The sequence below is a fragment of the Haemaphysalis longicornis genome, unplaced genomic scaffold, assembly GCF_048455015.1.
Source record: "Haemaphysalis longicornis isolate Haplotype H1 unplaced genomic scaffold, Haemaphysalis longicornis Haplotype H1 scaffold_6, whole genome shotgun sequence".
Classification (NCBI taxonomy): domain Eukaryota; kingdom Metazoa; phylum Arthropoda; class Arachnida; order Ixodida; family Ixodidae; genus Haemaphysalis; species Haemaphysalis longicornis.
This window is the reverse complement of record NW_027526407.1, coordinates 23694397-23720625: the sequence shown is the minus strand read 5'-3', so window position 1 is coordinate 23720625 and position 26229 is coordinate 23694397. Positions and strand designations below refer to the sequence as shown.

Here is a 26229-nt window from a genome sequence, read left to right as displayed (position 1 = left end):
AACACCGATAACGTGAGTGTGTTAACACTGATAAATAAATACCGTTATCAGTGTGTTAACGGCATTTTACCATTTATTTCCCAGTATAAAACGCAACTGCAGGCACCACCACATTTGCAGTCACATTTTTTGGCTCTATCGTCGTTCGGCATCAGCCAAACAATTAAAGGGACTACTGTGACCTTATCAGGGACGGCTAGAATCTGACGGGTGAGTCGCACAGCTCCATTTGTATTGCGTAATTAAATGTCACAATTTTGTTTTAAAAATAATTATATTAGTCAAGGAACCAAACGTAATTTTTCCTAGTTTCTTAGTGGTTATATTTTTCAACTTCGTGTGCATGGTTCATTGTTACGTTGCGACGTTCAGTAGAGTCGCAAGTTCGATGACAAAGAGTTCAGACAAAAGTAATGCCTAACAATTTTGATATACACGAGTTCCACGTCTACGGTTTGGCGTCACCCTCTTGGGGTAGTGGCAGCTTCTCCGGTGTCTTCTCCAGAGCCTCCTCTTCGTCTTTCTTCTTCGCTTCCTCGCCTTCCTGTTTGGTAGCGGCGGGCTCGATGTACTTGTAGAAGCTGGCCATTATGCCGAACACCACCATGTCAAGTGCCATGAGACCGCTGTACATGAACGACTCCGCTGACTGCGATAAGAAAATAATGGCGGAATACAGCTTGAAATACGTTACGAATTTTAACATACCTGTCACCGAACCTTGTTGTTGCAACGTCTGTAACAATACTACACAGCCTTTCTGCATCCACAGGTTTTTTCCATCTTGCATAGACGTCGCATGTGATAATGAGGGCTCTTTTGTATGGCATGGCTTCCAGTTATGTTGCTCCAGAAGATACCGAAAAAAATAAATATCAGCCCTTCGAGCTTTTCTTAGCGTCTCCCCTTCAGTATTTATTTAGTTCATCTTCATCAACCATAAACTGTTAGAGCTCGTCAGATCTCAGCACTTTCTCTTCGGTAGGACTTCGTACATCGAAGGTGTCAATTGATGATCATTTCTATATCTGTTGCAACACGTAGAACTAATGGCTATTCAAGCATTGTTATGCCCACTTTCGAGCGCAGTCTTATCCGACCGACTGCTAACATCGCTTAGCCTGCTCTTCCACACACATTCTTTCTTCCATTTTTTTTCCTTTCAGCCCTGCGCGACTATCTTTCTGCCTATTCCCTCCTCCCTCTCAGTTTTCATTTAACGGATAGCGTGCTTACTCTACTCTGATTCCTCTGCAACCCATCGGCGTTGAAAACAGTGTATTACTGATACCAAAAAGTAGTACCGTAATAATATTATACAGACGAGGGTCCCAAAGTTACAACCTGTAATTGGACCGACCCTCCATGAATACTAACAAACCAATATTAGATCAAGCAAAATAAGCGACACATAAAACGACTGAATGGCAATCAATAATACAATACCTTGGAATGAGCAATCAATATGAGCTAAATGACACAACAGGCAACGAAAAGCAACGCAGAAAAGGAGGAAAAAAGACAAAAGAAAATAACGTATTGTAGTTAACGGCGGATATTGTTAAACAAAATACGATTATCTAGATATCTCCAAAAAACAAACAGGTAGCTGATAATTCAGCAGCAAAATTTTGAAGCGACTTTTTGTTTTTTATGCGATATCATTCCACCATCTACTGCGCTTAAATGGGCCATGCAGACAAAATACAAGTTTGTTTTGTTTGAAAGATTTCGTGTTTTATAGGGCCCGGCAGCAAATGATGCCGTATTCACTGAGAAATTAATCAATTTAGGTTAACATTTTGATTATCCCGCCAAATCGTGTGTTTTTGTGACGTCTGCCATGAATTCACAAGAGCGGGTACTTAAACGAACTTCCAGTGCGTCACTAGGCTCTGCGGACTTGCTTACCGTCAGTCCTCCCAGGTGGCGCTACCATGCGGAGCCGCGCAACCGCTGTCCGCCGTTCCTCTTTTTTACCGTATTTGCACCTACCTTGTTTTTGTTACGGTAGAATGTAATCGTCTCCTGAAACATGGGGTGTACTCGACTACATAGTCACGTAAGACAACGTCGCTTACGCCAATCGGCAAGTGTCGTGTAAGACAACTCCATCCCGGTGGGCTGCTGTGCAGCTAAAACAAGCATAGTGCGTAGTGGTGAAACAGCGCGCAAAAAACCAGGACAGAAAGAAGAGGACAACAACACGAGCGCTGACTAACAACTGTTAGTCAGCGTTAGTTGTTGTTGTCCTCTTCTTTCTGTCCTGGTTTTTGCGCGCTGTTTCACCACTATGAATCTGTACCAACTGGCCCAGTTTGCGACACTTTTGAAGCCTAGTGCGTCCAGTACCAACAGCAGAGCGTGTCGCCACTTTTATGTTTACGTGTATTCTCGTACCTTTCATTGTTTCCCGCCCGTTCTTACTGCTGTAAAATTGATATGCATTAAATGTAACCGCAAATAGTTCATTTGGCAAGATTATAAGCCCCGCGTAACTTGCGTCTGCTTTTACCTGCTTCAGCCAATCGCACAGCTGGGCACATGACACCATAGGTTCTGTTGCGCGAAATGAGCTAGCGGGTCGCAGGACCATTTTCTTTTTTGCTAATTATGTCGCTTATTTGAGCGACGTGTGCATCAAAAGTGGTGTCAGTGTGATTCTCACGAGACAACCTTTTCGAATGAATCAAGCATGCGTTTTGTCTCCATGGCCCTTTTAAGCTCACTAATTCCATCCCCTTTTCATGCGAATATTGAAAAAAAAAACTTTTACCCAATGAGCTTTCTATAGCTCCCTATTTCTGGAACACCTTCCCATTATTACCAGTAAAACTACGTAATATTTCAGAAAATTCGCTTCAGGGGTGGGCTTTTACTTGTTACCCCCAACAACTAATCATTTGCGTTTAATTTTGCCTTACAAACATGTTAAAATAGTAGAGCCTGGAAAATGCCTTCATCGTAGGCGTTCCCCAGGCACTACTCTGTAAGCTTCTCAGACACTACTCGTTTCGGATATAGGTGGACTCAAGCAGAAGTGGCCAATGTTTGCGTAAACAACCCAATATAGGATTTGTGTTTCTTTTAAACAACGTTGAAAGGTTAGATGTTTTTATATTATGTGAAGCTTGACGACTAACTGAGCACAAACTATAGCTCTTTTTGAGCACAAAGCATCGTCGAAGGCAATAAACTTCAGTCGTCAGCTTGCTGAACTCATCCAAAAAACTACATTAGCTTAAGAATCCAGGTGCATCGAAGATTTCCGCATGGAGAGACATTCCACGCACTTCACGTATAAAAGTTCTGACAAGCCTTTACACTTGGTAAGGTGCAAAAAAGATTTTATATTTTTTACTAATGTATTTTAATGTGGTGTTTCTATTGTCATTGCGCAAAGCACATATTTCAAAACAAAAACCATAACATTCTTTAAGTTTTTTATACAGTGAAATAATGGTTTACACCGGCTCCATTACAACGATGCTTGGTTCTTAAATGCTGGGGCTCTGCCTCGCTCTTTCCTCCCGAATCACAAGTAGCTCCTTTATTTCCTGGTGTTCATAAGACTCCCGCAAACATTATAATTGCGGATTGACAAGCACCGTATCTTTTTAACTGGTAGCGTGGCCTCTACCACGTGGAAGCTCCTCACTCAACACGTCCCTGAGGGGGAGATCTATATTGTCTGGACGCCGGGATACACATCACTAATGGGCAATAACTGTTCCCATGGACAAGCCTGCGAACTATACCTCCAGGCCGCTCAGGAAGTACCGAGTCTCGTACCTCTGCTCACATTTGAAGACATCACCCAAGATCCCGCACTTCATGAGAACATTTCCCATCTCCTCACCCAAAGCTTCCTAAAAAAATTCCCCCACATTTCCCCGAAGGGGAGCATGAGGAAGTGCGAATGCACGGGTGATGCTATGAGGGGGAGTTTGTTGAAATTTGGTGGCATTTGCCCGTTAGTTACATTAACACCCCCGCGTGATCACGTTCGGGCCGCGACAGCCTCGCCTTTAAACCCTCGTGCAGCGCGACGGCAGGCGAACGAAGCGGGAGAGAAGGCGAGAGCGCGCAATGGCAGGTGAGTGAAAGGGGAGAGGAGGCGAGAACGCGCAACGGCAGGGGGTGAGCCTCATTTCACACACGATCTCTATGACACCCCCTCGCGCTCCTGTCACGTGATCAAAAAGGTCGTGACGTCAAGACCAAAAGTCACGTGACCAAGATCGTTTCGTCACGTTCTTGCTTTGCCCAAAACAAATCGTGCCGTGCGCGTTTTCTCTACGTTGGCGTCGGTGTTTGTTTGACGCCCCATTTTCTTCCTCTAATCGTCAGTGCTATCCGCGTGTTACGTTGTCACTATCCGCGTTTGGTGTCAAGGGCGGTTATTTAAAACAAGTGCAGCGTCGATCTGCAAACGTTTCTGTCAGGTAAATGAGGGAGCGAGACTGAGGGAGAGCTATTTTCCCCTTGTTTCCGTCGTTTCGTGGTTTCGGGCGTCGCGTTCGTGCCTGGCGGTCGATCGTTCCTAGTGCGCGGCTGGCCTTGCGCGCCGGGAAGCTGACGCCCACATGTAGGAGTTATTAACCTTACCTTACCTGTTCTTGCTTCTAGCTCAGAGTACTGGAACAACGAGAAATTTCGCAGCTACTTCGAAGCGGTGTGGCTAAGTGTGAAGGAGCTGTGGGTAATGTTTCACAGGCTTGAATTTGACGCTGTTCTAACGACAAATAACGGCATTGAAGCCCAAAACAGGGTGCTCAAAGCCCACTATGTCAAAAGTGCGGGTGGAAAGCGGTCACTGACATCTCGGATCGCAGCCGTTGTTCGTGGCTACCTTTCGGACAACGAGAAAAGGTTCCATGAGTCGACGATGAGGCAGTCGTCACTGTACAGAGAGTTTTAGTACAGCGGAAAGCACCACTTTAGCGCGCCCATTGTCGTGTAACGAGGCGTATCCGTTTGCGATTGCGGCGCGCAATCCTTAACACCTGTAACAATTTTTGTGGAGGCTTTGAGCAAAGTCTGTGAGTTTTAATTGCACAGAGGTGCAGTGTCCTGGTATCTGTACAACAAAGTGCGAGTGGTCTTGTATTCTTTGATTTCCATATTACTCCACATTGGATTGTTTACCTGTGTATATATTAGTTTGTCTTTCAGTATGTTATTTGAATTTGAATGTTTGTACACCGACACGTACCTGAGGCCTGCTCTCAAATAAATTGGTGTCTGCTTAACTATCCTGTCTCCCAGATCTGTAGCATTGCTGAGAGCAATTAAGTGGCTTATAAGCTACATCTTAGACAGACATAATGAATGCTTCACACTGTTAAGGCAGAATTACAGGTACAAGAAGTCGGTCACATAAACAATAAACTACCTACCTGCAAGATATTGCTTTTATTGCACTTTTGTGCATAAAAATATGTTTTTTTCTTTTGTTCAAGTGTACTTATTGAATTCTAATTTTACTTTCGCAGTTAATGGCCTTTTTGTACATTTGCTGATTTTATATTATATATTTTGTTTTACATACCTGTGACATAGTATTTATGCCAATGGGCATACTATCGCAATAAAAAAAAATTTGGGGTATGCTTGCTGTCATTCTAACTCTGCCTGATTAATGTGAAGTGATGTACAGCAGCGGCAACGAAACATCCCAACTGTATGCGCCATAATGCAAGCATAATGTTTGGTACAAAGTTTGTTTACAGCAAGGCATTTTCAGCTGCTGCTGACACACACAAAAAAATGTAAAGTTCCTTTCAGGCCTTGGTAACTGTTGTGACTAACAATAGTGCAGTAGAAGTGTGGCAGTTTCACAATTTGTAAAATTGGTTGCGAACTCAGTATTCCAACACTGAAACTATGCAAGTCATTACGTTAGCTTTGTTTCAGGGGATTCAGCATCTAAAGGTCCAACGAGACGAAAGGTCCAATAGTGGATATTCCGTCTCGGTGGTCATTCAGGCTCGATTGGACTTTCCGTCTCAGAGGATCTTTCGTCTCGTTAGACATTGAGGCTCTTACTTTTAAATGAATGTCTGGAGCACTCTGAAGTTACCTTGAATGCCCTCTACCGCAATATAGTTGTGGGACCTTCTGCATTTTCACATGCAATACCGTTTACACGATAATTTGAAGTGAAATGTATGCCTGGCACCTCTGATTTATGTCATAAAATTTGAGTGCGCCTGCAACGCTATTGACGAAAGCAAGCTTGGTCGCGAGTACGTTGCTGAGGGTGCCGAAATATGACTCCAGTTTTTTCATTCGGACCTGTTTTATCATTCGGGCAAACCATCAGGGTTTTTCTCTTCGTTTTGTTGGAGTGCACTAGTATCAGTGAAAAAAATAATTTTCCCGACCTTCATGCCATGGCAGGCACACGAGCACTAACCAAACAGTCACATGTTCGTCCATCCAAAAAAAGGAGGGTGCTACGACAGTCGCCTGACACTCACCGTGTACGCGCGTGAGTGTCCGTCAACTGCTGGCAGCCCGTAAGAAGCGGTCGATTCGGATGAGGGTTGTATATTCTCAGTTCGGTCTCATCAAGGCGTCGGTTTGATGTGTCATATTTGTCATCCAGGATTTCACATATTAATCAGTTATTGAGATAAAACATCCTACTTCAATATCTTCCCTTCTGATATTTCGTCTAAATTTTGTGCCCACTTATAAAAACGACGTTATTGTGCTTCACGCTGTCACAAGAGCAAGCCCATATACAAACTTCAAGCCTTGGAATTATCATAGTATTCACTTTTCAAAAACCGTCTTCTTTTCATCAATTCCCTTTCCTCATCTGTCAGTAGCAGTAGAAATTTGACGATGCCCTCAGCAGCATAGACTCAGCACCAGGACATGTGTTACATCGATAAATATGAAATGAAAATACGCTCAGGAAATTAAAATTTCCTAAGCGTATCGCTGCTCTGTTCGCGCACAAACTTCACATGGAGGTCGCATTTTGTGGTCTATTTTGTTTGGCACTGGGAACAACAACAGTAGATACCTGTTTATTCTGAAAATACATAATATCGATCTTTGACTATGGAAAATGGCGGCCATTATGGACGGGCAAGCTGATCTTGGATCAGTGGGGCCACCTGTGATATGCAAAATGAAATGAGCGATGACAATTCACGGTGGGAAGGAGCCGAACGAGGTAGTAGAGGATCAAAAAACCTCTTTTGTCAAAAAACCAGATCAAAAAACCGCTTAGGATGGCCAGAAATAATTACATAGCAGCGAGTACAAATCATAATACTGTACTTCTGCGGTTCATTGTTGTCGATACCGGTTACCTGGTTTCAGATAAGCTGTCGTCTTCTGTGCCAGGTTACCCTACGTTCCGAAATAAGGCTTACAATTCTCTGTTCACGTTTTACTTCTATTACTATTCTGTGCGTAAGTGTCTGTGCTTGTGACAAGGTGCCACGAGATCATTCACAGCATACGAAAAGGCATATCCTGTTCACCTGCAGTGATCGATATTATGCGTCATGTCACAAGTACAGAATGTTCGCCGTTCGGCTGGCTTGAGAGACACGTAAGGTGTGCCGTACATAATGTGCCTTATGAGAAAAGCTTAAGTCGGATGATGTCTGGTTCCTTCACTCCTGCCCGTTTGTGCTTGGTGCGGTGGATGAATTTGGTTAGCTGAGTCATTGTGCGTTGAAGTTGGAGCCTGATCCGTCCTGTGGGATGGTGAGCACGAGTAGGCTCAAAGGCCAATTGCACTCAAGATTTCAACCCCCTGAAAATGTTATTTCCGCATAGTCGGCCTAAAAAGACTGCATGCATGCATAGGCAAAAAAGGACTAAAATTTGGTCTTCTGGGGGACTACTTGACTTTGCCCCAATCATTACGCCCTTTAGGAACTAAATGTGAGCGGACAAACGGTTAATCTGCCACCGGGGGGTTCAGTTGCCATACTCCCCAGGGATGGCCAACTATACTTCAAACAAAGGAATGAACAAGAGAGAGCTCCAAGAGATGCTGCTCGAATGCAATTATTTATTTTCATAGCGGGTCAGATGATTTTATGTGCACGTTAATTCTAGTAAACCATGAGCGCTTGACCCGTCGTCCTTCTTTACCGTCGTTGTCCAAGTCGCGCTGTATTTTTTGAACCATTAATAAGGAGTGCTCCAGCTAAATCGAGAAGATAGCCCATACGTTGCTCAAAGAATCAATTGAGCAGAAGTTCGTTTTTCTGGCCTAAGAGTAATTGGCGAAATTTTGTGATATCCGGTCCAGTCTTCACACGCCATTAATCATATGTGATGGTACCCTGTGCCGCAAACAAACAGATTAGTCTTATAGATTTCCATAATCACAATCACACTTTCTTGTTTGTTTTGTGGTGGAACTATTTTTAGGAGGTTGACGAAAGCCATCCGGTACGGCACATTCATGTGCAACGCTTTATATTGACGCAAAGGTGAGGCCCGCACACCTGCACAGTCACTACGCTCATTTTATTAATGTAGCGTAACATTTGGCACAACACGCTTGAACCTACCGCTATCGGCTTAATCTTCACAACAAATGCATGTCTTGAATAAAACAGTGGGCCTTAGTATTGTTGGACCCTTCGTCTCGTTGGACATTCAGGCCAAAAGCGGTTTTTATGTAGCTTGAAATAAAATTCAAGAGAACAAAGAGCAGAATGCACATTTGGTGGACACTTCAATGCCCACAGGAGGATATATATTAAAAGGCGGGGGTAAGTGCGAAAGGGTTTAAGCGGAGGTTGTTCATAGAACATGCCTGATTTACAGCATCCCTAAAAGGGCACTTGTAAAGTGGCCTTTTATAGTCCAGTATAATTGCTGGCTTTTTGTAAATGTGAAATTCGAACCTGTTATTAGATACAGAAGCTACTTTTTGTCGTTCCTAAAGCTAAGTTACGACGCCCTAGTAAATTGGCAGAAGTCTAGCCTTCATGCTGGAAAAGAATAAGTGCATGGACGAGGGATAATGAAAACAAGCGTCCTGCTGTCATCATGGTCTCTGTACCCTTTCTTTCACCACCGCCGCTGCCATGTTTCGTCCCCGCAACGCGCAGCATGTTACGCGGGTAGCAGCTCCGCTGGGCGAAACAACCTCGGGCGCTAACCGAACGCCAAAGCGATCGTAATTGACCAGCACAACCGCGTGATGCTTGCAGCGGCTGCCTGCAACAATCGCTGCCCATGCAAGCATCGCAATTCACCGCCGAGTGCGCCGACATGAAGAGCGACAGCACAAAGTAATCGGTACATAGGACACAACACACCCTCCACTCCTCCACATCTCATTTGCGCATTTACCGCAAAATCCGAATGTGGTAAGTACGTCGAGCTCCGATGCACACAATCGAACCTCACTGTATTCGCCACATCACAGCACGGCGTTTGTTCGTGTGGTGATCTCTGGCACGTTGTTGCATGTCATTGCTGGTGGCAACGTGACTTGTAGGATAGGTACTGCAGAACTAGTGGTGGCAAACTTCGTCCTCGATTTTTCACGAGATGGATCGATGTCGTCATGGTCACCGTTTCGTCGACGAGGGCTCAGCACGCCGGCTACACCCGTGAGCTCCCAGAACAGCACACAACGCGAAGTCTAGCGTTTGCAGATCTACGCTGCACTTGGTTTAAATAACCGGCCTTGACAACGTAACACGCAGATAGCACTGACGATTAGAGGAAGAAAATGGGGCGTCAAACAAACGCCGACGCCAACGTAGAGAAAACGCGCACGGCACGATTTGTTTTGGGCAAAGCAAGAACGTGACGAAACGATCTTGGTCACGTGACTTTTGGTCTTGACGTCACGAAATTTTTGATCACGTGACAGGAGCGCGAGGGGGTGTCATAGAGATCGTGTGTGAAATGAGGCTCACCCAACGGCAGGCGAGCGAAGGGGAAGAGGGAGGCGAGAACGCGCAAACGGCAGGCGAGCGAAGGGGAGACGGAGGCGAGAGCGCGTGACGTCACGGCGAGCGGAAGGGGAGAGGAGGCGAGAGCGCGCGACGTCACGTGGCGTACTACGTCATGGCGCCGTTGCTACGCACGCTCTCCCCTCCGCTCCGCGCCGTTGCTAAGGGCGAGGAGGCGCGCGCGCGATAACACCTGCGGCTGAAGACGGACGGCGGCAGAAGCGTGACTCAGGGTAGCGTAAGAAGTGCATTCGCACTTAAAAGAAGAAGTAATACTCTCGGAGAGCACGAATAAACACATTTCCTCACCCAACCTGGCTACATCGAATGTCCGCCCCCGCAATACCCCGCTACGTGTAAATTTTGCCCTAACCGATGCAACCGCATTCACATCATTTTCGGGTGCGCACGCAACCCAGTCCTCCCACTCCCAGCTTTACCCACTTTCCTACCCTTCCCTGAGCCGAGCCGAGGAAGTACCCGACGACCAGCGCCGGCTGGAATGCCCAGCAACTCCTAGTTTCCAGGGCGGAGACAGCACGGTCGTGCCATGGCCTCCTGGAATGAGGGACCACTCGCACATCACCAGGGTCGAAATAAAGATTTCCAACAAACCACAACGCAAAAGTGGAAAATAAATCTGGGTGGTTTTCCGATAGATTACCTAAAATAGCTGAACAAGAAAATGAACCGGCACTCTAACCACCTGTCGAACCTGTGGCTACGATCTCGGTTGGAAAAGGCCAATCAAGTCTAGCTGCCACTTATTCAATACTCTGCATATTCGGCTGACCATGTGACCCCTCTCAACCTTGAATATTTCACATTTGTCACTGGCGACACGAAGTGCCTGACAATAATTCGTCTCACTAATGAAAGTTTTGAGCCCGACTGCTAACACATTTCTTTATGTTGCGTACTGGTTGTTGCTATAGTAAACTTTTTCACTTAAACATGGAAGCATGAGTGATAGCAACGACAATCAATGCGGCCAATAAAAGCGAACATGTTCCCGCCTACTGGTGCAACTAAACCAACGGCTCTCGCCCAGTAACATTCTACCGGGGTTCCAATCATGCAGCATGTTCTCGCTAACCCCCGCTCTTGCATGGTAACCATGGTTATGCAGTGGTAAAGTTTTCCGCTCAGTAATGGCCCTCTCGGAAAGGAGTGTAGAAATAACTGTATGCTACTCACTTTTAAAGGGACCCCACAACACTTTTTTCAACTTTTTTGGAAATCCTAAATACTTGCAGAACGTAGTCCCCAACACACCTAGTACTTAGATTAGGCGGTCGCGAAATACCTCAGCCAAAAATTACTGCTCTATGCCCATCAGATAACTTGGAAACCCGCTCAAAAAAAATTTCTCTCTTTCCCGGTCTTGACGTTCTTCGATGGCCCGAATTACGTCACTGAGGCCATATAGCGGCTGTTGGATTATTTTCCTTCAGTTGCAGCAATGAACGCTTTTCGATAGCTACTTTTAAAAAAAGCCACCGAAGCAAAGCAGAAATGGAAGGCGTTTACGGTGCGACGAGCAAATCCCGTAGTGCCGCTCCGTACTTGCGATAACTGTAGCTTTCGCAGTGCTTCCAGACGCGAAGTAAATAGTGAAAGTGTTTATCAAATGTGTTCTATCGTCCCTTTAGGGCTCACTTTTTGTGCCGTTTTCTCCACACGTTTGCTCCAAGCTATACCACGTTTCCATGTGAGCTTCTTTTACTTGCTTCGCTGTTGTTCGCTATCGCCCCGACTTATCTCTAACATGTGCTCTGCCTTCTGTTTCGGCTCTACCCCGCATTGATACCGACATTGCGCTTGCCAGATACCGGCGCTTGAGCTTCGCACAAAAATGACCTCCGCATTCAGGACGTACCGCAACTTTGAAAATCCTGGACTCAGCGATGACGACCACGATGAGGTTCCCAATGGCAACGGTGATTAGCCAGGCAGCCTGCAGCACCGACTTCATGGAGCTCGGAGCCTGCGTTGGAGCACATCGCTTTTTAGTGACATTTAAAAACAAGTGCCATGCGTAAAACGCATGACCGCTCTCTTTTTTTCTAATGCGCACCGAAAAATAAAAGCAATAAGAGTTTGTTGCAAGGTTGTTTTTAATATGGAAGTCTTGATGGCAAAATTTCTAAACACCGCTTGACTGTGACCAGACCGATGGTATCATTGAGGAAAGAACAGCACGTAACGGCCCAGTGACTTTCTCATACATTGTTTAGTAAAATAACAAAGCACTAAAAATCATTCGTCTCACGTGAAGCGCCACCACTGAAATATGATCTTATTGAATGCAGGTATTATAACACACATTTGGAGAAAAAACTTTCAGAATAACCGCATTTGCAGTAAAACGTAACTTTAAGCTGCAATTGTATGCAAGTGTAAATTTTTACGCAAGCTCAGGACAAGAAAAAAACAGCAATGAGGCGAGATATCCCGCTACCTCTATATAAACAATCTCATTTATTTTTTGCCTAAACAAATGTTCTCCAATTCCTTGCATGCAGTATTGTTTTCTTCAATATATACGCATTCTTTATTTAATGAACTAAATGGTGGCTCGCGAGAATCCCAAAGAAATTCTAATGTTTTAAAGGGCTTCTGAAAGACGTTTCAAACACGCTAAATGAACAACCGCAATGGTTAACTTGCGTCGTCAACGTCATCTGTGCTAGGTATAACTTTTTAACGTGCAGCGGAAAGGGCACGCTTTGGTTGCAAAGTTTGTTGCCGCGTTCCCCCCCTTTCCAGAGTGTCTTGGGGCTCCGCCCTTACGACGCATGTACGTCATCGATTCTACCATGTACGTCACAAAGCAAAAATCCTTTTGGACGGCTTTCTCTCATACTCCCGCCGAACGGCGAAGAGAAGCGTCGTCTGCTCAGCGTCGACGGGTCGCGGCGACACCTTAGGTTAATTAGCGCTTCCTGCAACATGCTTACCGCTATCGTGTTTGTTCACATTTACCTTTATTGCTCTATCACCACGCTTCTAGTCAAGGCCCGTTGGCTATGCCGACACAACGACGACACTACGACGACACGACGGCGACACGGACTTCCGAGTTGGTAGACCGCCTTGTCACACGACGGCGACAAGAACACGTCGGCCTATCGAAAGTCTGCCTGGTGCGACTGGCTGGCTGACCGAACACGCCGACAATGCCAATAGGCCGAACAGTTATCGGGAATCGATCAAGTGAAAAGTGCTCCCCGACAACATTTGTGCCACAGTAAATGCAGCTGTTGTCGCGGAAAGCGACGGAGAAAGGAGCCAAGCAGCCGATCACCCGATTCCTGGGGCAGAACACGAGCCACTGCCACGAGCGCGAGGAGCGCCCGTGCCCCCGTGCCCGTGTGAGCCGCCTCTTTATTATCATTAACAGCTCTGTTCTGTTATTCCTAGAGTGCAGTATACATAGTGAGGTCCATGAAGCTCATACAACTCAACATTAGCACTAATGCGATCCGTATTTCGGCTTACGATGCTTCGGTCGTTCGCAGCGGCGACAATTCGTTTCCCGGAGTTGCAAACTGCATAATCTTGTGCGACCAGCAACGCTTCTAGAAAATACAAGCTCAGTTACGAGCAGAAGAGGAGTTACGGAGGTCTATTAGGTAATACGGGGTCAATGTCGCCCATCGTTCTCAGTATATAAAACGTAAAACAAAGATGCGCCAAGCAATATTCCCGTAGGGCGAAATCACACTCGCACGCGGCACACTATTGCTATTGCTTTTCGCCCGAAACCGTGCTGTCGCTGGAGATGAGCTGGGGTGGGGTCTTCGTGGTACCTTACTGCCTAACTGTTATTCAAGAAATGTCCAGTTAACCTGTCAGGAATTCTTGAAATCAGGTAGAAAACATAGATGGCCCGGACACAAAGGGTGGTTCTCGGTCTAGTATGCATGTTATTTCTGCATAATCAAAACTTTTGTCGTCGCACAGTGGACTAACGCCGCACGCTTACTCAACCAAATGCGCGGGTTCAAATCCCGGCAAGGTGTCGCTTTTACTTTTTTTGCGCGCCGTTTAAGTGGGATGGCTTGCGAATCGCATTCGCGAACCCAAAAGAAAACTTTTTGGTTGAACTGTGGAAGTGCAATATTAAAGGGCAATGCATCGTTTAAGTCAATGGAACGATTTGTTCAGTTTTAAACTCGGTCTTTGTATATATAAAAAGATTAGAGGAAGAAATAGCGATGTGTGTATTTCACAAGTATTTGTATTTCTTTATATAGTGTAAACGTAGTTTATTTCCACCCACTTAGACAATACACAATATAGGCTTAGAGGAGCAGGAGGAAAACAGGGCCGTGGCCGGTAACGAAACCTTCCAAATATCGCAATTGGCAGCGCTGATCTCGTAAGAATGAACGAAAAGCCTTTACAGGGAGAAAAGGGCCTCTTGCCCATCAGGTGAAAAAGCGAGGGTGGAAGAGTTTTTATGCACAGTCGAAGAAAGAGGCAGGTGGGCACGGCCCGAAAACTAAGGCTAGTTTTCCGAGACCACTCGTAATATTGGGTACGGTGTAACTGTGTACTAGTTGGTAATCGCAGGGTCTCGTAGAAATTTCTTAGAAACTTAAGAGGAGGGTGGGGGGCACGAGGGCACGGGGGCAGGATAAGTGAGATGCACGACGCACTCCGAAAAATGTCCCCGTGCCGTGCCGTGCCGTGCGAGCCTCCGGCTGCTTTTTTGTTGCTGCTGTTGTTGTTGTTGTTGTTGTTGTTGTTGTTGTTACGGTTATGCATGTTTAGGAGTGATTGGAATAACCGAATGCTACTAATGCCTGTGCACGCGCGTGCACGCGCGTGCAAGGCGTCACAAAAACACGACCAACCCCATAGAATATATAAAACCGACGTCGGTTCGAAATGCATGTACGTGATTACTGTAACAAATTTTGCGACGATTCTTTGGTCATTCGCTCACGTATTTTAGACTCCCATATGTACCCACACATATCGTCGCCGCGAACACGTGGTGACCGGGTCGTTTTCTTTTTGCGTGATCTTTCGGCGTGGTGTGGAAGCGTAAAAGTGCCGCCCCATTCCTTCCGTCAGCTTTTAAATTCGTGAGCGGAGGGCCGATTCATACGCAGAATGGTAAAAAAACGGCGCAAACGGAACGCAGGAAGTCTGACTCTCCCGTACCAGAGCGATGCTGCTGCGGAGAATATCGCAGCAGAAGGCGACGCGCACCACCTGATGTTCCTGCAGAAGCCACCGAGGAGCGAAGCATCATGGGAAATCAGCCTCACGCGGGGCGAGGATATCGACGAGACGAGGGGAATCGCGAAGAGGGCGAAAATGCGATGTATTGATTTGCATCATCTCCAGAAATGCTCACTCTTTTAACTAAATTCTTGAAGGAGGTGATTACGACAACATTTATTTAGCTCAATATTTTAACACCCATGTATTGGCCAAACCTTTCAGGGCCCTTTAGAGTTCGAATGCAGTTTGTGTGGCTGTCCTTAAATACAAATTTATAGTCTTCTGAATGCTCGCAAGTACGTTTGTTGGAGCAGAGAGCTGCCAGATGTAAATACGTGACATTGTTAATGCAGCAAATGCTTTTATTTTGAGAATGACACCTTACCTATCCTTTATTCATCTGTTGTGCCCCCACATACATTCACTAGTTAAATATGCGTTCTTCATATCGCACTTGACCAACTTTGGTTGTCCCGGGACGGCAAATAAAAAAATAAATATGTTTTTAAAAACGTGTGTGGATGATATGACGTATGATTCTAGGTTTTCGAGCATCAACTCTCTCGAGGAACTTTCTGTCAAACTAAACGAACGAGGAAGCGTGAGTAAGTCGAACATAGAAACGTGGGGCGACATCCACCGTCGCTGGCTAAGCCACCGAGCTTTTTCTTAAACCACCTGAATAAATTACTAAGCAAATTGCAACTTCCGTAAGCACTCTAAAGAGCGCTTCCTGGGTCATACCACAAACGCCGCTCTGCTCCTCCATACAACCGTTCAAGCTTTTCTTTTCCGTAATTAGAAGGGGAGCGTACCACGCTCTTTGCGTTTAAAAACGTTCAGGAGAGCTTGCGTTCATGCGCAAGACAAATGACGAAGCTGTAATAGGTGACCATTGCCGGACATATAGTAAAATTGCAGTATCACTTTCATGTGCATAGTTGCGGTACTAGTAAACATCGTCACATGCATCGGAACGGTAATCGCTTTGTTCGTGGCGAGTGGTGGATGCGAAGTCATCCTCGGCATTGATGACTTCCACCAGCTCTTCGTCATCGACTCGAGGCGCGGTAGCGGGATCTGCAAGTCGTCACGGGAAAGTGTGGCACACTTGTAGCCATGTCTCCAATTATCCACAATGGCTAATAAAAATACAGCGGCCGCGGTGGTCTCTCCCAGGCAGGGTGTCTTTTCACATAAAAGTGTTGTATTCCGAGATACACGAAGATTTCACTGACGTCACATCCGTCACGGAAATGACGCCAGTAAAACGAAGCAAGCGGCATGCAAAGAGTGCACCCCTGCACACAGGGTGTACTTGCGGGGAAGCAATCTTTAGTACTAACGCGTACGTTATACTTAGGGTTGTTTGTTTTCGGTTTTCATATTTTAAACCGAAAGTGTTTTACCAGGGATATACACCAACATTTCACTGACCTCATATCCGTAACGGAAATGACGCCAGTGCACCTTTGCCGAAGCGAGCCGCCAGCAGGACGTCGCTCGCCAAGCACACCCACAAGACAGCCGCCGACCCGTAAATCATTGATTTGATTCGATTGATTGTAGGGTTTAACGCGCCGACGCAACGTAGACGATGAGGCGCGCCGTAGTGGAGGGCTCCTAATTAATGTCGACCACCTGGGGATCTTTACTATGCGCCGAAATCTCGTGCTCACGGGCATTTTTGCTTTTGGCCTCCATCAAAAAATCGGCCGCCGCTGCCGGGAATCGAACCCTCGACCTCGTGTTAAGCAGCGCCAAGCTTTAGTCACTGAGACACCGACCCACAAATCGCGCTCACGTGCAAATTTCGCTGCACATTCAACTTTCGTGTTTTACCTAATCCTATGACAGAGGAATCAACCAGTTTTTTTAAGCGTTAGCATTAGCGCGGGAGTTTTCTTGTTGTTACATTCTCGGTACCGCTTGACTACAGCGCTAGTGTTTACTTTTTCTTTTTTTTTTTTTTTTTTTTTTGCTAAAGCAACTGCACATGCTGAGAACGCTCGGCAGTAGCCCTGGGGCACGCGCTCGTGAGCGCTCCGCATTTTCTTGGTAGCTTTTTCTGCAGTGGTGGACTTACTCTCAGTAAAAAGCTTTCGCTTTTAAAAGACGCAACCTTCATTTTTCACTCCACTAAAATCGAGAGCGCTAGCTTTAGGTGTCGTTAGTTACTGTTCACAGTGCTTTGCACGTCACAATCCAACATCTTGTGATATTGTGGCGGCGTCATTTCTCAAATCCAGTTTTGCAAGTTCCTTTCATTTCAGTCGGTATACATAGAGAATAGTATAAATAGGGAATAGGGAGTGAGAATGTTGGTCAACAGTTATACATAATGAAATAATTTCTGCATCTACTAGCATTGGTGGTACGGTCATATACGCCGACATTGTTTAGCGCAAACCAGATATTGGACCGCAAACCCAAAAACACTACAAAAAGTGGCAGTTCTTAAAAATACGTGCCGCATTGAGCATATTGAAACGACTGCAATCATATAGTTGAAAATAAACCTGTGTCACGGGCGGACGCAAAACGACGCAATAAATAGGGCGTTTCGCGCTGGGACCTTCCAGGGCGAGTATACGTTCCAGTGAGAGTACGTTTTACTGGATAGGTCACGGTGCTTCCTCCTGACTGGCGCCTTACCTCTCCAAAATAAAGTAGCTATAGGGCGCAGCGACATTCAGCCCCACAGTCAATTTCGGAAGACCTCTTTGTCAGTCTTCCTCTTCGATAAGGCTTATCCTCGCACATGTGCTGGCGTTGAACTGCCACTTTTTTGGCTTACTCTCGTCAAGATCAACCCAACGAGCACTCCTAACTAAATGCACGCGGGTGCTGCCGGTTACGTTTATTTTGCCTCATATGTACCTACAGTTTGCTTTGCGCTAATAAACGGGGAGATGTAAGACAAGCGCCAGCGGTTCACGAGTTTGGAACGCTTATGACTATATAAACCGCTTGCCATTCGAAGCCTCTGGGTGACGCGGTGACGACGGAACGCTGTGTGCCTCTATTTGGGTCCAGCGAGCTAGCTACCACGACAAGGCGAGCCCCTAAATTGCAATGCACTTAAAAACTCACCTGCGAGTAAGAGAACTCGAGTCCTGTAATGGAGAACATTACTTCTCCGATTGTGATGAGAATGTACTGCGGCAGCTGGAGGAACATGGACACGGTGTGCGGCTTGACCACCTCTTCCGTGCTGCAGTTGACCTGCAAGGATTTCGACCCATTGAGCTTGTTGTGGAAACGGCACCACGCGCGGTTCGTTCAACACGTTTATTGTCCAATTAACAAAATTGGCTCCAACCCACGCTGTGAAGGCTGTTGGAAAGCAAAGCTTTAAACGACACCCACACCGATTGCCCATGCGACGTCCCTTTAATTCCCACGTGGCTCTACAATGAGCGAAACCAGAGATTCCGTCAGCCGTTACCTGGGATTCGCGGGGGCGGCACCCCGAAGGCAGCAGCAGCGTCGGCCACGGCCGGGCTAGAGCGGCGAACGCTGCCACTGCAGCCGGGCCGCCAGTCGGAATAAGGAAAACGGAGAGGGACGTCTTTCGAAGGGTGAGACAGCGGAACGTAGCCATGCGGATGTGCTAGCTTAGGGCTACACCACCGCGCGACACAAGCGCGGGCACCGAAACTATCAAGCATGTGAGCTCAGCGATTCCCATTTATACCGATTTAAACTAGTTAGTTTAGCAAGTTTGAGAATAACGAGAAAGCTGGAGGAACTTTTATAATCGCTATTTATCAGAATCAGTTGCTTCTTTCGCCTTTTGTAATACTTCTTACAACACATCCGAATCGTTGTTCACCAATTTAGAAAACGCAGTACCATTCGTGTCAACCAGTCCGCAGAAGGTAGCGTTTCTCTAACGGCCAGATGTCTGTATGTGGTTTGTACATTTTTTTCTTGCCCTGCACACCAATCCTTGAGGTATGTTTGCCGTACGACCACTTAATTCCGCCGGTTGCGGGTTACCCTGGAGGTGCTGTCGAACAAGTTATTCAAGCCGCGTGAAGGCAGCGCACAGTGGACACGAAGCTGCTCCAAAACAGGACCAAAATTACCGTTGCTAAAGCAGACGGCAAAGCCGTACCGCCTACGCTGCCTCCGGTGAGCAAGTACTTCCGCACGGGGAACTGTGGGCAAATTCACTGCGCCGTCTACAGTGTGCTCCGTGTGTGAAACCCTCCGCCCCTCATCGTGCCCCTCCCCGCCGCCGCGTCCGCCGCATTTGGAGTTCATTGTCCCGCATGCCACAAAAGAACCGTTGGCTGGTAAAGCTAGAAAGCTTTTCTTTAAAAGCGCGTCTGCAATTGTGTAAGAAGGGTTTCTGTACACAACCCTTACTTGCGGAAAACACTTTACCATAACTAAAAAACCCCGGCTACCATCCACGCGCCTACGTTTTTTGTCATCGGTTCGCACAGCAAGTGTTATTAAGAGATGCACAGAATGCCTTCATAAGCAAAACCCAGTGGGTATTCATAGACTACAATGTATGAGCGCTGTATTTGGTCGCAGCTGGGGCCCGCAGCTTAGTGGATACGCGCTTGTATCTTTTGCCATTTTTTATCTATGCCTTGTGTTTTTGTGACGCACATTGTGCGTGCTGGGCAGATTCCAGAGACATAACGGTAGCGGGATAGACGCACTGACAGCGATACGACCGACAGCCGTACACCGTTTGAATATTATAAGTGGGTTCCCCATATAAGGGTAATATCCGGACGGTTCGCCACACTAAGCGTGAGTATGGCAGGCAAGGATAACCATCTAAGGCAGACTTATTCCGTGGAGGACGCTAAGAGATTCTAGTGCTCAATTCCACAACGTGTGCGCTCCTTATAAGCTTACGTGACATGCTGGTGATAGTCCGTCTCGAAAGATCTAACAAGTTTACCGCCGGACTGGCGCGAGCGAGCCAGTACACGTGCCCACAAACTGGGCTTTGTCAGGTGTCACGTGACAATGGGACGGGAATATGGGTTCACATATGACTCCGGCATTCTTTTAGGTTAGCAGGTTGGGAGTGTCTTCTTAAGCAGTTTTTTTTTTCATGTCGCGATTGTCGTGCAGGTCACCGGTTTCTATCAATGTTAACAATGACCCTTTCTTTTGGATCATATACCTGTAAAGGCCCATGGTATACCAGCTCTCCCGATAATTTCATGTGACAGACGATCTTATTGAAAGAAAAATGGGAAAAGCCTGATTCGGCTTATAAAGCTGCGCTTTGCTGAATCTTTCTGACCAGCAGTTTACCTTGAAATTGCAGTAACACCAATCCCACTCTCTAGTTTCAAAGGCCGTGGTTTTGCAGACAATCACTCATACATTCCATCGAATCTTTGCAGACCAACAATACCCCGGGTCACATAACCCTCGTGAAATGTCCCGTATATACTGAATTATGTAAATCTAAAATTTTGAGATTTTCTGACACACCACCGGAATAAAAACGAGGATATGCGTCCGCCACACAATAATACAGTGCGGTATTACGTTACAAAATTTGACACCGGTTTCATCTCTGCGCGACCGCCAGAAACGCCACGTCAAGGTCCACCTAAATTTGGTATACACTGACTCTCCGAAAAGCATACGAAAAAATTGGCCGCGTATCTGCTCCTTTTGTTGCAAATGTCGTCAAAAGACGATAGTCTTTGTAGACATTTGCCAAGGAAATGCCCCCCTTCGCTTTCCCGCTCACCTCTCATGCTGTTCCTGTACCGTCGCGCTCATTCCGAGGTAAACAAACCAAAGGTTTGCGCAAGGCGATTTTAATTTACCGCGTTCCACTGCTACAGGCCGGGTTCCTCGACGCCAGCGCTGCAGTACGGCGGAGACGCGCGTGAATGGAGGCGGCCGACTAGAAGGTTTATAGAGCCGCGTGGCCGTGGCTAATTTCCTGTCTTACATTTCCGTAACGTCTTGTTCTTGTTAGACAAAGTTGACAAGTATGAACATATAAACCCGGCTTAGACGTTTACATGTGGCTGTGAGTATATAAGACTATTGCGCAATATCAATGTTACTTTGGCCGGGTGGCTGAATCGAGTCACAGACAGACAGACGGATAGACAGACAGATATACAGACAGACCAAAATTTCTGGGTTTAAGTAGCCCAAGAAAGACTATCGTCTTTAAAACACACGGTACCGTATCGTTTCAGTTCTTAAAAATCATTTGCCTCTTTTGTTTCTGGAAAGATTACCTGCATTATTTACACCTGGGTAAGTGATACTACGAATGAATTCCGTATTCTCGTAAATTTGTACAGAGCGTTTAACTGGGGAACCACGCAAAACGAGCAGATTAATGAGAAATGTATTGCGGCAAAATGGACAGTTGGGCGAGGTCGTGGGTGTTCATGTAAACTGTTACAGCGTGAACAGACGAAGGATAGCGCCCGTCTTGTGCATTATTCTCTCCCCTTTGTTTGTTTTTGCTGTAACGTTAAAGGGACCCTGCAACACTTACCATCGACTACTCGGAATGGGTTTTAAGGTAACGTCTATTGTCCCAGCAATCTCCTCCCGCAGGAATTGTGAAAATGCGTTCCTTATCACCGAAACTACGCGCGATGAGAAATCGCGCATAATTGTTCCCTCTCAACTCGACCGCGGACCACGCGACGAAAGCTGCGGGCTCTCTCCCGGAGAGGGCGGCGGCTCGCGTGGTTCTCTTCGCGGCCTTCGATATATCACAGGCCGGGGAGCTTTCCCCTTTTCTCGGAAACGTGAACGGGTCTATTTCCGGTTTGGTGCGCCAAAAAATCAGGCACGGCTGCCTGCTCGCATGCGCGCGCTCGGGCTGGCAGGGCGTTCACGAGGCAATCAACGTTTGTTTTCATGTGATCTGGCTGAAAGGGGAGTATTAAGTTCGTCACTCAAACTCCACGCGCACTCAAAACACAAAAGAAATGTCAAAACTGTGCGCACAGGCTCAGGCATAGAAGACATTGGTACACAGCGCTGACAACGGGGGATCGTCCCAGGAAATGCGAGAAACAAGCTGCGAAGCAGCGACAGCCAATAGGCAGCCATGGCCTCAATGACGTCGTATAGGCAGTGCCAGGGGTGCAAAATGAGGAAAGCTGAAGGGAGCGCGGTTGGTTTTTCCGCGTATTTCACAGAGATTTGCCTGCTCACCGCTTCACGTGCATGTGTAATATTTGGCGCAGGTATTCCTGGCAGTTGTAATGTAAATGTCGCGCAGGTTTATTTGCACTGCTGAAATAGTGTTGCAGGGTCCCTTTAACAACAGGAGGTTAAAAATTAAGTTGGGGGCGGACCATCACCGGAATATTTGGTAGGTGTCAGGAGTCAAGGTGTGACGACGGCGGAGACGACGAAGAAGAAGAGACTAAGAAGCGAGAAATTTCTGGAAGCTGGTGGAAAAAGAGGAAGAACGAGGAGAAGGAAGACTAAGAGCGGGTGGACGGACAGATCCTGGTTCGAGGCGACCGCGAAGGAGGCGATACCCGAGGTCTGGGAACCCGCAAAGCACCAGCGGCACTGCCCCGTTGGCCTCCTCAAGCATTCGACGTGCGTGCTCCTGGGCAACAGCGGCTCCGCACCGCTGGTCTCAGCACCAGATTGCGGGGGCACACATTCACCAGCGGCTTCGCCCCACTGGCCCCGTCACCATCTTCACGGCGCTGCGCTCAGGGAGCCACCCCAGCGACAACTGACACACGACTGCCGCAACGATCGGGTGCAACGCAACAACAAAAAGTGCGGTAGGAAAATGTCCTTGAAGAACCTATAGGTACCAATAGCTAGAGCGTGACGACACTGTTGTAGTTTAAGGACTGAGAGCCATTTGGGATCTGTTTTGTGTGTAATGTATTTCAAACACTTTTATTGTCTGTTTCTCTTAACTTCCCAATACCTTTACCAACGTAAAGTATTGTCTCAACTTGATCCCTTTGTGTCCGGACTCCATTCTTCTACCGAGGTGACGCGTGACAAAAACATTGGCGAGCCTGTGAGGATCCCTTTTTCCATTGTCACCTGTTTACTGCGGTAGCAGAAATGAATCTTGAAAAATTAATGACATTGGCGAGTAGCTTGGGGTTGACTAAGGAAGAGATGTTGGACCTGTATGAGAGGGAAATTCAGAGACGGCGAGAGGAAAGAGCAGCACTGAGAGAGGCGAATCGAGAAGAGGAAGAGAGAGCCAAGCGCATGGCGGATGTAGCAAAAAGAAAGCTAGCCCAAGAGAAAGAGTTGGTCGAGTTAAAGCTACGTTTAGCAAATGCCAGCGCATCAAACCGAAGTGGTGAACAATCCCCAGTATCTCCAGTATCACAGACGTCCAAGAGTCCGGAAATTTGCCCGAGAAAGCTCATGGCTCTTTTTGATTACAAAAGAGATGACCTCGAAGCTCACCTCCATCTCTTCGAACGAGTAGCACTAGGGCAAGGCTGGGAGAAGAGTCAGTGGGTGACCGCACTGAGTCTATGTCTGGTCGGAGAAGCTCTTAGTGTTTCCAGAAGAATGCCGGCATCAGAATCTATGGACTACGACACGGTAAAGACAGCATTGCTGCAAAGATTTAGATTTACAGCCGACGGTTTCCTCGAGAAATTTCGCAACGCAAAGCCAGAGGATGCGGAAACAGGGAAACAGTTTGCTTCACGTCTCATGAGTTACTTTGACCGGTGGTTGGAGATGTCCAACACGGAGAAGACGTATGAAAACCTTCGAGAGCGAATGGTGACGGAACAGTTTCTCGCGTGTTGCAATTCCAAGTTGGCAGTATTTTTGAAGGAGCACGCACGTCGACTGCTTCAGGAGGCCAACGAGGCAGTGCCGCTGGTGCCTTGCGGGTTCCCAGACCTCAGGTCCCGTCTCCTTCGGTCGCCTCGAACCACGATCTCTCCGTCCACCCGCTCTTCGTCTCCGTTCTCCTCGTTCCTCCTCTTTTTCCACCAGCTTCCAGAAATTTCTCGCTTCTTAGTCTCTTCTTCTTCGTCGTCTCCGCCGTCTTCGCACCTTGACTCCTGACATCTGGCTACTTCAGCCATTGAGAACAGGCTAGAAGATACTCACGGGGCTGTTTGGCTCCGGTAACTGCGTCACGAGCAGTATGTACTCTCCCCCATTTTGAACGGTCGCTTTGCAGGTCGTAATTTCCTTGTCATCTGCGCCCACCACACGTGCCGTGTAACTGCAAAGGACAACTGCTGCTTTACATTGGATTTAGGGGTTCTCGTTAATAAAAACCTTTACGAAGATAAGAACCACCACGGGTACAGTAGCCATAAAACTTGTTTTTCCAAGTAGCACGTTTAAATTGCCAAATGTTTGCCATTTCTTCTCAAATATTGCTGCCTCCACAACGGGATAAAAACATAAGCTGTGTCTATGGCTCCCATGACCGCTTAAAATAATTATGTAACTGATGACAAAGCATTCGCCAATCTGCTAAAGTTAGGAATGGCAAAAACTTTTTTGTCCCATTTTTTGCGCAATGCGGTGCGTTTCGCTAGGAAAACATTGACGTGTATATATACCCTTCTGGAAGGGCTGGCATAATTGTTAATTTTTAAATTTCGCATAGAAGCTGGAAAGTATTGTTCTCCAGGCAGTGCCTTCAAGGTCGTTCTCGTATCTCGAATGTAATATTTTCCACAGGAGAGAGAGAGAGAGAGAGAGAGAGAGAGAGAGAGAGAGAGCAAACTATTTGGCAGCTCAAGTACCAGCCGCGGAGGCGCGCGAATATGCATAAATTGCTGCACACACTTTACACCTCAAGTAGTGTGGCTTATGAGGCCAAAAAATGTTTGTACGACTCTTCAGAGCCTCCGCTACAGTGTTAGAAACCCGCAATATGCCGGCAGGTTGCCACGGGCAGGGATATTGAGCAGTGACATGAGAACGAAGTAAACTAAAAAAGACAGCCATGCATTGTTAATAAAAACATGCCGCCTCCGGAGCTATGGGAATCTTGGAGCTGCGATGAACTTACGTGGCAGGTATGAGGCTAGTGACGTTCGTAAAAGACGACGAGCTGTTATCTGCTGGGGCGGTCAACAACACCTCGTCCGCCCCTTCCAATCTAAACTCCACCTTGGCCACTGGATCGTTTATAGTATACGCCACACGTACACCGGCTCCGTGTCTGTCTGCAGCTTCAGTATTTTCCGCCTGGGGGAAGGGAATCTAATAAGCATCAACGTTTTCCTGAGCGCAGGGAGGGGTATGTGTTTACAAGACAAAGCCTGCTTCACGTTTGAGCAGATCATCTCAGTACTTTGCTCGTTCGTGTTTTCTTTTGTTTGTTTTGTTTTGTTGTTTATTGACCAAACAATGTTCGAAAGCGGTCTGTCTTGGTGCCAAGGCGAGAGGCGGCACTGAAAGCCACCCGACCGGGCGTTCGACACTAGATAGCACGCGCACCAGACAACATGAGCGCAACATACTTCCAACCACATTGCAAAATCCCAAACGCTCAAAACACTTTATATCAAACATAACATTGAATAAACTATCTAATGTTCAAACGCATCGCAAATTATCAAGCGCATGCAATAAAAACACATACAGAGTATCAAACACGATACGGCAATATAGGTGAAAATGACAGAATTGGCGGTCAACACGTAAATCACCAACATGACACATACTCATTAGGCCAAAGGAAGAACATGTTTTTACGACTGAAAAAAAAAACAAAATGTACAAAAACATTACGATTGTTGAAGGGTCGTTGGAGCCAGCTGTTGCCATGGGTAAAGATCTTTGGCGGGAAACAGCGTAAATAACTACGGTGTAACAAAACCAAAATGTCAATGCCACGGTGTAGGATTCTGACCCGGGATGAATTCATATTTTTCGCTGCTTGCGCGACGAACCTACTGCGGGACTATTATTTGCGCGGATCATAAGCGCTACATACAAACTAAATCAACTTAAACTATGCCAAACGCTTCAAAGGTTTCTTTGTCCAGTTCTCCAACACAATTGACAGCAACTGCGGAGTCGCAGGGCTAGTACGTATCATCCA

General features: G+C 46.7%; 1 protein-coding gene across 2 annotated transcripts in view; it reads right to left on the bottom strand.

Moving 5' to 3' along the window:
* The window catches only part of LOC144142305 (solute carrier family 15 member 1-like), a 92696-nt gene continuing 66467 nt past the window's right edge, over positions 1 to 26229 (bottom strand). Inside the window, exons 16-20 of one of the 2 annotated variants that reach the window (XM_077673707.1) lie at positions 25192 to 25370; positions 24273 to 24390; positions 18282 to 18413; positions 11830 to 11937; positions 4 to 649 (exon numbers count right to left, since the gene is read on the bottom strand). In XM_077673707.1, coding sequence (XP_077529833.1) covers positions 449 to 649; positions 11830 to 11937; positions 18282 to 18413; positions 24273 to 24390; positions 25192 to 25370 — 738 coding nt within the window. In that variant the 3' untranslated portion in view covers positions 4 to 448. Of the gene's footprint in view, positions 650 to 11829; positions 11938 to 18281; positions 18414 to 24272; positions 24391 to 25191; positions 25371 to 26229 lie in introns of both variants that reach the window. The other variant, XM_077673708.1, reaches the window with a different exon arrangement.